The 16,235-nt window shown below is 36.9% G+C and overlaps 1 protein-coding gene across 2 annotated transcripts in view; it reads left to right on the top strand.

Moving 5' to 3' along the window:
* Svep1 (sushi, von Willebrand factor type A, EGF and pentraxin domain containing 1) overlaps nt 1-16,235 on the top strand; it is a 170,754-nt gene that overhangs the window by 98,373 nt on the left and 56,146 nt on the right. For both annotated transcript variants that reach the window (XM_078047940.1, XM_078047939.1), the window contains exons 19-27: nt 1,737-1,898; nt 2,268-2,359; nt 3,951-4,047; nt 5,817-5,930; nt 7,788-7,901; nt 8,675-8,876; nt 12,108-12,265; nt 13,120-13,321; nt 15,089-15,264. In XM_078047940.1, the coding sequence (XP_077904066.1) occupies nt 1,737-1,898; nt 2,268-2,359; nt 3,951-4,047; nt 5,817-5,930; nt 7,788-7,901; nt 8,675-8,876; nt 12,108-12,265; nt 13,120-13,321; nt 15,089-15,264 (1,317 nt within the window). The remainder of the gene's footprint in view (nt 1-1,736; nt 1,899-2,267; nt 2,360-3,950; nt 4,048-5,816; nt 5,931-7,787; nt 7,902-8,674; nt 8,877-12,107; nt 12,266-13,119; nt 13,322-15,088; nt 15,265-16,235) is intronic.

Below are 16,235 nucleotides of genomic sequence, written 5' to 3'. Positions count from 1 at the left end.
TAAAATAGATCTGCTAGAGACCTTCAATTTTGTCAGTATACAAACTAATTTTGGAAAAAATTCTGCAATAAAACACTTTGTCCCCACCCCTACTTCCTCCAACCACAACTTAGAGATTTTTTAGTGAAACGAGTTCATATTTGACAAAATTTGTTAAGCTTTCTAAAAGAGGCTTGAGGTTTGTCTAACACCAAATTTGTAATTAAGTCATTATAATTCCCAGAAAGTCTCTAAAGTTCTGGTAACTGCCTCCATTTCTCCTAATAGTCTTAGCACGAATTTAACCACAGTTTGCCTATCATTCCTGAGATCTGAGAATAACAAACCTCAACACCCCTGTGGTGCTGGATAAACACTGTTTTACTTTAAATTTAAATATTCATGAGTTCTAAAATGGTCCCGCATGTATTTCTTCTTAGATTTCCTCTCCTTTTTCTTTTCCTTTCTTCCTCCCTTTCTTCTGTATGTCTTTTTATCCCTTTTCCTTTTAATGTCTTTATATTGATTTGTTTTTATAAGCATGTTGTACAGCTTACTTTTTTGCTTAGATGTCACTTTTGGCATTTTTTTAGCATATGGGACATAAAACATTATTAATAAATATGCAATTATATGTAAGTATATTACTATGGTAAAGTAATATATTCTTTATGCATTTTACATTTTTAAGTGACCTTTCATTTTTTAATGACCTACTTCTTAGGTCATTAAAGAGTCTTTGGTTTATGTCTACAAACTCAAGAGTCAGAAATTTTGCATTTTTAAAAAATAATTTTTGCATGAGGAATAAATCCCACCAGTTTGTTGCTGTTGTTAACATACCCATAGGAGAAGGAAAGACTATTTTTGGCCCTCCAGATGAAGTTAAAAATCAGGCTTAGGTTGAATAATATATAAAAATAATACATACAAAATAACCACAAAATACCCCCCTGCAATAAATATAGACAACTATATAGGAGAAGTACAATTTACATTAAGTATTTAACAAGAGCAACTTCATTTATCAGCAAAGTGTAGTGCAATTCCATTTCCACCTCCAAATTGAAAAGGAAATTTAAATAATCACTATCAATGCTAACAAACACTCAGTGTGAAGAGCAATTTCATATATTGCTGATGCAAGTGTAAGTTGGAACCTCTTTTTCTAAAATGATTTGGCGTTACACATCAATAGCTTTAGTTTTTCGTTTTGGGGGTTTTTGTTTTGTTTTGTTTTAAATATTTTTAGGCCCAACTATTTAGCTCCTCAAATTCAGCTATTCAAATTCAACTACTGAAGTTCAACTGCTATCCCAAGGAAATAATCAGGACTATACACAAATATTTATGTAGGAAATTTCAACATTATTTATTATCACAAACAATTGAAAACAAATCTAATGTCCAATAGTGAAGGAAATGTTAGATCAATTATGGTCTGTCAAACGGATGCAAAATTATTTAATGTCTAGGGAATGATTTGGAAAAAGTTTGCAATATAATGATAAGTGGAAAAACCAGAATACACTATCCCATGACTAAATCTAATCTTTATTGAGTGAATGTTATTAAAGACAGGAGGAAACAAAGCAAGCTCTTTCTCTTGGGTGGCAAGATGGTGTGGGTATTAAAATGTGAAGGGGTTATATTAGTATAGTATTTCAGTAGCTTTCTTACAACACAAAGTAAAGCAGTTCTTTTAAACATAGAGTGTGTGGTTCTGTATGCACAAATGGCTTGTTTTTCTTTTGCAGTACCTTGTCCAGTGGGCGAATTCTCTCGTTCTGGGTTAATGCCCTGTTATCCATGCCCTCGAGACTATTACCAACCTGATTCAGGGAAATCTTTTTGCCTGTCTTGTCCTTTTTATGGAACTACAACTATCACCGGTGCCAGATCTATCACAGATTGTTCAAGTAAGTTGTGATACTCCTTTTCTTACAAATCTCATGTTGGAGACTTGCTTTTATTTGTCTCTGTGGTTGATTTTCCATTCTGAATATCACTATTTTCAGTAAATCGGGGTGTCTAGAGTTGTTAAATTGTCTCTTTAAGAGCTTTTGATAACAATGACTCAAAGAGTCATTTTGGAAATGTTGAACTTGGTACCATCCAAATGTCCAAGAGTCTAGGATTTAATGGCATGTATCTATCTCCATATTCTCCTGTTTCCTCTTCTGACAACCAGAATCTTAACCAGAGTGTTTAGATAGAGTCTACTTATTGGCGACATCTACCACACACACTGACATCTTTTTCTAATGTTTTCCTGTTAATTTTATTAGGTTTTAGTTCAACTTTCTCAGCTGCAGAGGAAAGCATAGTGCATCTGACCTCTCCTGGACACATCCAAAAGAAGTATGAAGTCAGCAGTCAGGCAAGTCCATTTGCTTTTCTTTCTTAAAATTTTTATTAGTGGATCACGATTCTATATAACAGTGGAATTTCTTTCAAAGTCTTAACATGAGTACAATATAATTTGGTTAATTTCATTCAGCAAGTCCATTTTCTACATATAAAATGTTCTGTAGTGGAATGCTTGGAAAATAATTTGTCTTTTTACATGTCACAGAGAGGGGAAACCACTGGGGTAAAATGAGTGATTGCATTTACTCATGACTCTCAATAAGAACTTTCAAAAAGTGAAATACTAGATGTCCTAAGTACCAAAAATGGGAGTTCTTCCCAGCAATGTCTGCTCAAGAATGTGTAGATGTGGGAGTCTCCTGATTCACTAAGAATTAACACTGGCCATAAGCAGAGCCCATCTTTTGAAAAGGGGCGTTTGGTTTACCCAAATGTCTTTTCTGAAAGACGGGAAGAATTACTCAACTTTCATGAAAAACTATTTACATATTTTTGTGACAAAAAAAAAACATTTCTTGGAATAAGATGTGAGTTTAAACAATTAAAAAACATAACTCGTGAGCATAACTAAACCAATTGTTTTCCATATTTGTTAAATCTGGTTGCTTTAGTAGATTCTGCCATAACTCTCAATTCACCTTGCCCAATGTCATGAGTTCCTTGACATTTGGTTTTTTTGGATAACAGAATATATTCCTTATTTCAACTTCCTACAGCCTAGTCCAAACATGACTTGTTAAGGTTTTGGAAGTCATTTTAAAAGCTAAACCTAGGGCTGGGTTTGTGGCTCAGTGGTAGAGTGCCTGGCATGTGTGAGACACTGGGTTAGATCCTCAGCACCACATAAAAATAAATAAATAAAATAAAGATATTGTGTCCATCTACAACTAAAAAGATTTAAAAAAAAAAAAGCTAAGTCTATTGAACACTGAAATTTGCAGGAACCCCTAAATTAGGGACTATCAAACCCGGAGGCATAATAGAATCTGCTGGCCAACTTTTAAAACATAGAGATAGCACTTGTAATAACATAGAGATAGCACTCCCAGAGATTCTGATTTAGCTGGCTTGTGTTGGTGGTCTGTCTTTCATGTATTTAAAGAACATTTCAAATGGATTCTAATGTGTAGCCAGCACTTAGGGACACTGATTGTCTAGGCTTACCAGAACATCATTCAAGAATAAAAATATTGAGCCAGGCACAGTGGCACACACCTGTAATACCAGCAGCTCAGGAAGCTGAGGCAGGAGGATTTCAAGTTCAAATCCGGCCTCAGTAACTTAGCGAGGCCCTAAGCAACTCAGTGAGACCCGGTCTCTATATAAAATATAAAAAAGGGCTGAAAATGTGGTTCAGTGGTTAAGTGCCCCTAAGTTCTATCCCTGGTGCCAACCAAAGAAGAATAAAAATATTATTTATGCAGGATACACATACCTATACACCAACATTATTCAGGCAACGGTCCAGCTAGCTTGAGTGAACTCACCTGAAGTAGGAACCAGTCATCTGTGTTGCAACCTTCTGATTCCCAAGTCAGGATTGCTCTGAAATGAACAGAGAGAAGGTTTTGTCTCTGATAGATTTCTTTTCCATTTGGTAGGTTTTCCATGAATGCTTTCTAAACCCTTGCCACAACAGTGGAACCTGCCAACAACTTGGGCATGGTTACGTTTGTCTCTGTCCACCTGGGTACACAGGTAATGTAGAAGAAGGCAAATTTTAGTATGTTTTATGTGAAATCAGTGTGTCATATAGAATCAAACTTTGACTATTAAATATATATTGTATAAGATACGTTAGACATATCAGAACAAAAATAAAATTGGTCAAATGAGGTAAATCAATAAGTGCCAAAAGTATACATACCCTGCAAATTAGTTTTCTTTGCACAGTTTGGAAGAAGAACAAGGAATTATCTTCTCAATGAAAAATTCACATCATAACTCATGATTTAAATTGGAACACAATTCCAGAAGCTGTGTCCAAGGATTTCATTCTAACACAAATTAAATCTGTGACACTCAACGTAGAACAGATTGTCCACATAATTATTTTCAAACAAACTCCTAGTTTCATGTGTTACAAACTAGTGGTAGAAGTTCTCGCAAATGACCATGATTTGTTGCTTTGGTTCTGTCTTTCTGGAAGCTGTGCTTAGAAAAACAATATGCCTTTGGACCTGATTATATAGGAATTCTATAAGAATTATGTTTTCTTGCATTTTGGTTCAAATTACAGCTGAGTCCAGAAAGATACTGTTTAAGGGGAAAGGAATTATACCTTAAAATGACAAATAATTTAAAATTAAAAATAATTTAATCTCCAGTGGAAACTTTTCTTCAAAAGTTTTCTGCATTAAAAAAAATGTGCAATGAACTTGAAAATTTTTTAATGAGAAAAATGGTGTTTAAATAAAAGGATTCACCACAAAATAGCAAAGAAAAGTTAGAAAACAAAATAGAATCAAGAGCTAGCAGAAACATTGGCATTCCACTTATTACAGCAAGCTTGGGAGAGGGTGAAGTTTTATAAAAAATTGTTGGCCTGGCCTCATATAGTGAGGCATACCTCTAATCCCAGTGACTTGGGGAGGCTGAGTTAGGAGGATTAAAAGCTCAAGGCTAGCCTAGGCAATTTAGTGAAACTTTGTCTTAAAACAAACAAAAAAAAAAGGGCTGGAGGTGTAACTCAGTAGTGAAGCATTCCTGATTTCAATTCCCAGTACCAAGAAAAACAATTTTTTGTCCTTATATTCCATAGGAAATAGTAAATCTTGTTTGAGACTTTTGTAAATAAGTGGTGATTGAGAGAGGTGGTTCTCAAATATTAATATGCACCAGAATTATCTGGTAGGCTTGCTAAAACCCTAGAGGTTCTAGCAGTCCTGGAATTTCTGGTTCAGTAGATCTGGGGTAGAGTTAGAGAATTAGCATTTCTGTTATTTTCCCAGATAATGCTGATGCTCATACTTGGAGACTCCTTGGTGTAGAGGAAGAGCATGGGTTTCCCCTGGAGAGGTAGCCCATAGAAAGCCTGTGTGTTCCCTAAAGGAAAATGCAGCCCACTCTCCAGCATCTGGCATGTGAGCTGAGGTCTGACAGGATTTAGCTCCATCTTCACCCCTTAGCAAGGTGACCTTGGTAGCAAGTACACAGGACTTCATATTTTTCACTTTGAAATTAACATAAATCCTGGCTCTAGTTTATACTTTTAAGTTTTCCCTCCTCCCTTCCCCGAACACCCTTCTGATTTGGAATCTTTTGCTATCTTCTATGTACAAGGTATCTTAAATATGTTTAGAAAAAAGTAGTGCTTCCCTTGAATACTTAACTAGAAGGTAGTCCTCTCTTCACCACTAACCCCTCATAAATTTAGATTATTAAGATGGTAAGTTTTAACTGATCGTGGTTCTGTTTCTGTTAATCCCTCTCCTTGATTGTCCTTCAGTGTTTGGTTTACATTTTAGGTTTAAAGTGTGAAACAGACATCGATGAATGCAGCTCACTGCCTTGCCAAAACAATGGAATTTGTAAAGACCAAGTTGGAGAATTCATTTGCGAGTGTGCATCAGGTTACGCGGGTAAGAGAAACGTCCTTGTTTTTGCAGTATAAACCTTGGTATCATTAATATTTCATCATTGAGTTACAATGTATTATTCAGATATATTAATAAGGTAAAAATACACTGAATAGGAATATTTTCTATTCTTGATAGACAGTGAGAAAGTGTTTTCATTATGCTGTTATATAAGAAGAAGAAGAGATCTATTTAACAGTCTGAGATTGCTCAAAGTTTATAAAATAGGCAAACCCGGTCCCACCTGTGCCAGCTAGATGGGTAACCTTGAATGAGTTGCTTAACTTCTCTGAACCTGGTTTGCATATGTAAACTGGAAGTTAGGAAATGAGAGAAAATATATAAAGACACATAAAGGGTCGTTCTGTAGCTCCTCACTAGTACTTTACTGAATTTATGTAGTGTATGTTATTTCTGGATGTCATGTCTGTGTGCACATTTGAATGTGTGTGGGTAGAATAATTACTAGCTGGACTTTGGGCACTTGCATTATTATGGACCAATCTGTCTTTCCATTTAATTTAAATGAGTGCATAATATTTTTTCTTTTATTTGTAGGTATATGTGACAGTAGAATCTATTTTGATAAATTTATACAAACATAGACTATATCTTATTTCCAATTAGGATCCCAGTCTTGTGGAATGCATATGTTACATGCATGTACCTTAGTTAAATCAGAGTTGAAGCTTCCAATTCCCTTCCCCATAAAATAGTTCAATTCCCTGTTCAATCACATTAAAATTATTATATTAATAATATAGCCTCATCGAATAGAATGTACAATACATTGTTATGGAGTGCACTGAAATAATCTAACCCTCTAGTACTCTACCTTACTCATAAAATTGTTACTATACTAAAAACATATCTAAATATATATTTTAATTAAGGTGGGCATGTAATTAATTTTCTATACTTTAGTTAAGTTTCATAAAAATTTTAAAACATTTCCAAGAAACTACATCTAATAACTTTATAATCTAAAAATAACTTTTATGAAGAAATGAAAAAGCACTCTAATTTATGGTAGTAATTATTTTTACCAACTCGTCTATTTTCTGTATTTGAAATTCATGCACATTTTCTTTCCTGTACTCCCTCCTACTCTCTGGGCTATGTTTGTACGGTTTCATCTCAACATAAGGTATTAAATGATGCAAATCTGTTTTATATTTCTTTAACTAAAATTCCAAATCTCAGGTGAGTGAGCTGTAGGGTTGAATCCTTATTTAAAAGAAAAAAAAAGTCTTGTGACCAGAGTGCAGACATGTACTATGAGAAAAATAGAGTCAATCTTCTAAATACATATATATGTAAATATGTGTGTGTGTATACACACATATATATTTACTGTATCCTAAATGTATGTGCTGTTTATTAAACATTAAATTTATTGTGTGGATTTACTTTAAAAAATATAAAGTACTCATTATGGTCTGCATGAATGTGCAGATTTTTTTAGATTCACTCTTCTCAAAAACTGATTTTTATTGGTGAAATTTTCTCTTAGCACACTTTCATGTTATAAGATATATAAATGTTTTAGATATATAGTTCCATGTATTGTAAAGATAATCATCCTAAATTCTTCAAACCAGAGTCTTGAACTTGAAGATTTATGATTCTGGGTTCATTTCTGTACCTGTCCTTGGAAATGTCACAGACCTCATGGGTCTCCATTTCTACATGTTAGTTTGTATTTCAACATACTTGGCAAAGAGCAAAAATGTTTTACAAGCTTATTAGCAATAATTCCCACTTGCTCAATTCTTGTACCTCACCAACTTGCTTGAAAACTATTAGTTTTAATGTCCTTTCAGGTTTTCCCCAGCTCAAAGATTGTATCATTTTTTGCAGGTCAACTATGTGAAGAAAATATAAATGAGTGTAACTCCAATCCTTGTTTAAATAAAGGAACCTGCATTGATGAGTTAGATAGCTATCATTGCACCTGTGCAAAAGGTTATGTTGGTAAGATGTTCCCATTCATCCTCCATTATCTTAAGATCCTGTAAACAATAAAAATTAATGCATTTACTAACATAATATATAAAAGTTATTTTCAGATTTTATGAGTATACTGTAATGATGTAAGAGAAAGTCCTCACTTTTGAGGAAATATACACTAAATCAAGTTTGCAATTTACTCTCAAACAGTTCAGAAAAAAAGGAATATGTTTTTTTTGTGTGTGTGTGAGTGTGAGTGTGTGTGTGTGTGTGTGTGTGTGTTTATACTAAGACAAACAAACTTTCAAGAGGGAACTGGAAATAAATCATGTAAATATTTACAAATGGACACTAATATATACAAAATAATACAATTGGGAAATGGATATCACAGATGAACACTAAATAATATGAGTTAAATACATATATACTTAACTGATGAGGAAGAATTCCAAGAAAGAAAATGGCCAGGGAAGGATAGAGGCAAAGTCAAAGAAACAGAGACAATTTTTGAACTAAATGTATTAATTTTATTTTTTTTACATTATCTCCATTGGATGTCCATTACTAACCTTAGTTTCAGAAAGAAGATAAAAAGAGAGAATTATCAAAAATTCAGAGTCCTAAAATGACTCACAAAAACCAGAGTTCATGGCAAAATAGATCTCCAACCCATGATTGGCCAGTGGCTCTGTGGCCTTCATTCTAGACCTTCAGAAGTGGATCCTCCCAAAAATGTAACAGAGTGATCCCAGGGGGTAACCATCTGGGCTCTTTCTCTTCCTCATCCGTCCCAGGCCTGCACTGTGAGACAGAAGTCAATGAATGCCAGTCAAGCCCATGCTTAAATAATGGAGCCTGTGAAGACCAAGTTGGGAGGTTCGAGTGCGTATGCCTGCCTGGATTTTCGGGTACCCGCTGTGAAAAAAACATCGATGAGTGTCTCAGTCAACCATGCCAGAATGGAGCCACTTGTAAGGATGGAGCCAATAGCTTCAGGTAAAAGGCCAAGTCTGGACTTTTTACTGTTTATTTTCTTTACTCTTTGGTCATTCTGTAGTCTTTATGGAGTATGACTGTGAGTCCCAAGTCGGCCATTCTGAAATGCTGGCCCAAGGATTGGCTATAGTATAATCTTCCCACCACCTGAGGACAAGCCATACTGAACCCAGGGGGACAGCCTCTAAGTTTAAAACTGACAACCTGTTATGTTCTACATTTCCCAATGATTTGGATGCAGCTAGGTTTGGGAACCCCTGCTCTCTATCTATAAAGTCATAAAGGATGAAAGGAAATAGAATTTCAGTGTACAATCGCACTAGACAAAACCCGTATTTTTTAATGTTTTATGTTTTAGCTGAATTTTTTACACTAGGTAAAATCAAAATGGATTTTGTGATCATGCTTTTTAGTGTCTATCTATATCCATGATTTTCAAGCATGTAGTTTAAAAACAATATTCAAAAGAAATCTGAGTCTAAATAAAATGATAAAAGATAAGCTGTAGTGGTAGAAAATGGTGAAGTTTGAAAGACTTTGAAGCAGCTCTTAGGGTGCCAGTAGAATATAGTTTGAAAACCAAACCCCCCCCCATCATCCTTATCAAGACTGCCCTATCTCAACCCAGAAGACAGCCCTCCTGCAGTACAAAATACAGAGTTCTCTTGCTTGCAAAGATGCTGCTGGTTCTATTCATTTACAATAGTTAAAAAAAGAAAAAAATAATAATGTCATCCAGGCGCAGTGGCAACACTACTTGTCATCCCAGCAGCTCTGGAGACTGAGGCAGGAGGATCTTGAGTTCAAAGCCAGCCTCAGCAAAAGCAAGGTGCTAAGCAACTCAGTGAGACCCTGTCTCTAAATAAAATACAAAATAGGGCTGGGGATGTGGCTCAGTGGTTTAGTGAGGTTTGAGGGAAAGACTTTGTCTTCCTGAGGCAATACCCGGTACAAAAAAAAAAAAAAAAAGTCTACCTCAGTTGTGACATTTTACAGGCCCCTTCCAAGTCAGCCCCCACCAGTTAGCATCCTCTCATAAACAGCCAATAGCACCATGCAGAAGAAACAGAGAGGAAATTCTGCCCATGAGACTTCTACCCTCTATGTGGAAATGAGGTCTCATCCATGTGGTGTTCTCTTGAAACTTTTTACTGTTTATTTTCTTTATCTCTTGAGTGCTTTGCATTTTCTGGTGTTTAGCACTTTCTGATGGGCCACAGTTCCAAATTCTCTCCAGGGTTCAAACAATGGATGAACATCAAATGCATTTAAATCCTAACAATAGAAAAGGAGAAGAGGAACTTTCCCAATGTATGATTGTATCAAACATGGACAGATTAAACAGATTTATCAAGTGCAGAAACCTGGTAAAGATCCCCCAATTCCAACTGAGATATCCCTTTAAACTCCCCAATACCATTTATTCCTATTAGTCATTTTTCCATCAATATCACAGAAGTGTCCCTATGAATATACTATGAATATACTAATGCTATGTCCTGTTTAATTACAAAATGTTTTAGTCATACAGAAAATTACAAAGAATAATGAAACTCATGCACTCATCCCTGTGATTATCAAACCTTAATATTTGCCTATGTTTGATTCACATTCTTTAAAGAAACAAGTTCTTAAGGTGGGGTTGAATTCCCTCTAATATGCAAGTGCACACATGTACACCTGCACAAACACACGTTCTCCTTCCTCAGTGGTGACCATGGTCCTGAAGTTGGTATGAATCTTTCCCTTTCAGTGTTTATGAATTAGTACACATATGACTTCTGAAAAACAATACATAGTATAGATTTGCATGTTACATAAGTAGGATCATACTGTATCCTCTTCCAATTTTTTTTTTCAATCAAGATTGTTTTCAAGTATTGTCAGGGTGGATCCATTCCACCTTTGGTTCATTTGTTTTAGCTACTGCTTACTCTCTTGACCCATGATGATACCATGACTCGCTTTCCAATTCTCCTTTTCAGAGACATTTAGAATGGCACTGCTATGAGCATATATTATACAGGTTCTTGTGCATCTTCTGCAATAATCTCCCAGAGTAGACGACAAGAAATGGATACAGAGGACCTGGGAAACTTGACTCTTCTTGGCATTGTCAAATTGTCACTGTGCTCACTCTATGAGATTTCCTAATTCATGACAACCTTGTTAACATTTGGCATCCTCAGATCTATTTTCCATTCTGGTGGATTTAAATGATTTGCTGCATTCCATAGAAACTAAGAACAAGTTTACCCAAAAGACTTAAAAACAGCATACTACAGGGACACAGGCACATCAATGTTTATAGCAGCACAATTCACAATAGCTAAACTGTAGAGCCAACCTAGATGCCCTTCAGTGAATGAATGGATTTTTTAAAATGTGGCATATATACACAATGGAATTTTACTCAGCAATAAAAGAGAATAAAATCATGGCATTTGCAGGTAAATGGATGGAGTTAGAGAAGATAATGCGAAGTTAGCCAATCCAAAAAAAAAAAACAAATGCCGAATGTTTTCTCTGATATAAGGAGGCTGACTCATAAGTGAGGTAGGGAAGGAGAGCATGAGAGGAATTGATGAATTCTAGATAGGGCAAAGGGTTGGGAGGAGTAGAGAGGGGCAGGGGATTAGCAAGGATGGTGGAATGTGATGGACATCATCATCCAAAGTACATGTATGAAGACAGAACTGGGTGTCAACACACTTTGTATACAGAGATATGAAAAATTGTGCTGTATACCTATAATAAGAATTATAATGCATTCTGCTGTCATTTATTTTTTTGAAAAAAATCAATAGAAAACAAGAGGACTTGGATAAATTACTTAACCTCTCTAGTGACAGCCTAACTCATATGTTACTCGTTGTTATAAAGATTGGCTTAATATATAGAAAGGCTTTAGAACCACAGCAGAACTTTTCATACTTTTCCAAGAACATCTATGGGAGAGAATTAAAAATGTATAAATAATATTCCACCTGGACTGGCACTACTTTCCACTTTATTTCTGCCACTACAAACTTCCTAGTATATGTCATCCCAAATAGATTTTCATCTGATGAACTGGGAAAAGCAACTAACAAAGCACTGTTTGGATGTGAGAACATGTTTCTGCATTTCAGTTTTCAAAGCCTTCTGAAACAAGGTGATCATAAACTGGAGATTCCTTCTAATTTTTTTCTGCACCTGTTCCAGTTGTTATAACTTTTCATTTTCTTTCAGGTGCCAGTGTGCCGCAGGCTTCACAGGGCCACAGTGTGAACTGAACATCAATGAATGTCAGTCTAACCCATGTAGAAATCAGGCCACCTGTGTGGACGGATTAAACTCATACAGTTGTAAGTGCCAGCCAGGATTTTCAGGCAAAAGATGTGAAACAGGTATATATGAACTCTATGTTATCAATAATAATACTAAAAGTAGCGGTATAATAACAATATCCATTTTTGCTTATAATATGTACTGCATACATGCCAAAAACTTTATATTTATTTAATCTTCACATCCATCCAATAAACTAGGTACTATGATTAATGTCCCCAACAGCACAGATGAGGAAATTGAAGCTTAGAAATGGAGAGAGGGGAAATAGAGCCAGCTGAATTTGGCAGAACTCTTCCATGTCTCTAGAAAGTACACTTCCATAGGCCATTTGACTTTGAAAGTGTGAGCCTGTGGACATGTTTGGGAATCAATAGGCCAACGCTAAACTGCTTTCTCAGGAGACAGGCATCTTTTAGCTGCAGGACTTTGATTTTATTGAGTAAGTTTTGCAGAATTGCCCATGAAATAGAGTAAAACCAGAGCTCTGCACAGGGCAGGATATTGCCCTTGCAGTTACCCCTGCTTCCTTCCTGTAACATCAATCACTTCCTCTCCACTGAGTCATTCTCCTCTGAACACAAACATGCTTTAGTATCTCTTGGCTTTAATAACACTCCAATTCCATCTCTCCTGCCAGTGACTCTGTATTTCTCTGCTCTCTTTCACAATTGAGTGCTGTTCCAATCTTTTATATGCACACTGGTTATCTTTTTCAAAGGGGTGGGCTATGTAAATATTACAAAACATTATTTTGTAAATAATCTATATGTAATTCTGAAGCTGCTTCTCAAGTAATTGTATTTACTGAAAATTAGTTTCTTGGGCAATAGCACTGCTTGCCTGCTGCTTACATTAGACTACTGGAAGTGCCTCCCCGGTGCCACAGTCTGCACTTTCTTATTTGTTTCAGAACAGCCTACAGGTTTCAATCTGGATTTTGAAGTTTCTGGCATCTATGGGTACGTCATGCTCGATGGCGTGCTTCCTACTCTCCATGCTGTAACCTGCGCATTCTGGATGAAATCCTCTGACAGCATTAACTATGGAACACCAATCTCATATGCACTAGAGGATGACAGCGACAATACCTTCCTCCTGACCGATTACAATGGGTAAGCAGAAGAGTGAGGATGGAGGTGCTCAGGACCTCATCCTGGCACCTGATAATTCAGAAGTGACATTGGGGTGGCGGCTGGGGAAACAGGGAGAATGAGGTGCATTATGGCTTCATGAGAGACAGGTGTATTATGAACCAGTCTACAAGCTCAGCACAAGGTGAAACTTCTTTATTTCTTCAGGATAAGTTAAATTCAATGTAATTCCCTCTGCATTGTCAGGAAAGTTGCTTCAGTTACACTCAGAGTTTTGCTTAAGAGCCACAGACCCAGGCAGGACCTTCATCATTGGTCCACCGTTCATACTTTTTATTGTTGAGCTGTCCACTGGCTCAGCCTCTAGGGGCCCTCTAGGACCACTGCTCTTTTCCACAGTCCTTAGCAAGGCTTCAAGTCCAGCCTTTGATATGGATAGACTGTAGTGCACCACTTGGCACATCCCACTGGTACACCCACATTGTTGGTCTCCTAATGGGAAGGTTGTAGACCCCAGAGACCTACTTAGCTCTCAATCCTCTCTTCAATTCAGGGAGTCCCACTACTCTGATGGAAATCTCCCCATCTTCAGACACTATTCTTCTTATGGAATTTGGGCTTTCAAAAAAAAAAAACAATCAAAAAGTTTACAAAAATCCTCCCTTAAAGCAAAACATACATAAAGAGAGAACTTGTTTCGTACTTGAGTAGGGAAAGGAAAATTGAAAATGCAGAACGAAAGCAATTAATATTGCAAAAACATTACTTTTTCATGAACATCTTTGTATGGGGTTTGAGAAGATTCTGGAAGAGCTATTCAACTAATGTTTATCTTCCTTATCAACTTTACATATCATTTTTCTCCATTTGATTTTGAAATTGTTTCACTTTAAACTGTTTGTTATCTTGAAGTTCCCCGAGTGATGCGATTGTTGGAAACCTCTTTCAGTGGCCACTCTCATTCAGTTCCAAATTCTTTTCCTTGAATCGATTTACTTTATGTACCATGCAACTATTTTGGCAACTGTCTTAGTCCATTTGGGCTGATGTAACAAAATGTCCTAGTTTCACAGTTGAGGGTGGCTCATAAACAGCAGAAATGTGTATCACAGTTCTGGAGGCTGAGAAGTCCAAAAGCAAGACACTGGCAGAATTGGAACGGTGAGGACTCACTTTCTGATTCATGTTCTTGCTGTGTCCCCAGATGGTGAAGCATCAAGGAGGTTCGTTGGGACCTCTTTTATCAGGGCAATGATGCCATTGATGAGGTTCTGTCCTGGTGACCTAAGTACCTCTCATTGTTCCCCTCCTCCTAGTACCATCACATTGGTGATTAGTCCTCAACGTATAAATCTTGAAGGAATATAAATACTCAGACCATATTGGTAGTGCTAGCCTGCCTTCTCTAGAATATCTGAAATGCATTTTTGGTCCTAGGGAATGAACATTCTAGCAGAAGGATAGCAGTCTAGCATTTGCACAAATTTTACTTCTTCCATTCTTGACTCTCTCTCCAAAATAGCCAGATGGTGAATTGTCTCAAATTGGACGATTCTCTTGGACTTTTTCCTACCCCTCAGTGTTTAAGGACATAAAATTTCTAAGAGCTATGATTAAGTATAATTAGTAAATCAAATCTGCCTCTATGGAATATGACCAAATGGAGAAAAAGCACTAATGATTTTACACAAAGTACTTTACCCACAAAGAAAAAAGGAAAATGGTCCCACAGAAAGAATTACAACATAGGACTAATGGCTGTGTTCCCTGGAATCTCTCTCTCCACAGCTGGGTCCTTTATGTGAATGGCAAGGAAAAGATAACAAACTGTCCCTCAGTGAATGACGGCAGTTGGCATCATATTACAATCACTTGGACAAGTGCCGGTGGAGCCTGGAAAGTCTATATTGATGGGAAATTATCTGACAGCGGTACTGGCCTCTCTGTTGGCACAGCGATACCTGGTATGTCTTTGCAAAATGAATAGAATTCTGTTGGACTACAGAGGTGGTTGGTGGTGCTTCAGTGGGCACCAAGTTTGCTAGCTGTATTGCCCTTGGTTTTCATACAAAGACCCACAGTTCTCTCTCTTATTGACTGACTACTCCTTGACCATCCAGACTGGAATAGGCATGAGCTAATGAAAGACCCAAAAGAACTTAATATGTCTGGAATTCGGACTGAAAGAAGGAAGGAGGTTGGAGCAGGAGGTTATGGCCAAATCATGTAAAGTCTTATAGAGCAGGTAAAGGATTGAGGTTTTCATCTCAAAATCAATGGGAAGTCACAGATGGGTTTTAAGACAGCTGCAGTAAATGAAAGGAAGGGCAGCTCAGGCGGTTCTTGGAATGGTCAGAATGAAGCAAGAGGGCATGTGGGAAAGCCCCTAAAGAGCAAAGGGATCTCTAGCCAGACAGCAAACAACACACAGTAGAAAGCATTTTCTGCTCTTCTCCAGGGAGACAAACTTGGGATAAGTGGAAAACAAGGAAGAATGCAGCTCTCCCTTAAATGATGCTAGGGTAGTTGAGGAGATGGGTGACCCTTCAGTGTATCCACTCACACTGAGCATCTGTCAAGAACCAGTCCAGGGCTGGGGTTGTGGCTCAGCGGTGCAGCACTCGCCTTGCATGTACAAGGCACTGGTTCAATCCTCAGCAGCACATAAAAATTAATTAATTAATTAATTAAAGGTATTGTGTCCAACTACAACTAAAAACAAACAAAAACATTAAAAAACAAAGAAGAGGAGGAGGAGCTTCTGTGTGCTGAGGCTGCAGAAACCACAGCCCAGAGGAAGCTCTAGCTATAGAAGGGAACATACACATTTTTTGTTTTCCTGAGGAGAGGAGAGAGAAGAAAGCTCCCAAGGTGTGCTGGAGTTAGGTAGTGGAGATGATTTGTAAAGAATGGATTAGAAAGGTTAATTTGGAAG

Source organism: Ictidomys tridecemlineatus, chromosome 4 (genome assembly GCF_052094955.1).
Source record: "Ictidomys tridecemlineatus isolate mIctTri1 chromosome 4, mIctTri1.hap1, whole genome shotgun sequence".
Taxonomy (NCBI): Eukaryota; Metazoa; Chordata; class Mammalia; order Rodentia; family Sciuridae; genus Ictidomys; species Ictidomys tridecemlineatus.
Note: the sequence above shows the minus strand (reverse complement) of the source record. Positions and strands in the feature narration are given on the sequence as shown.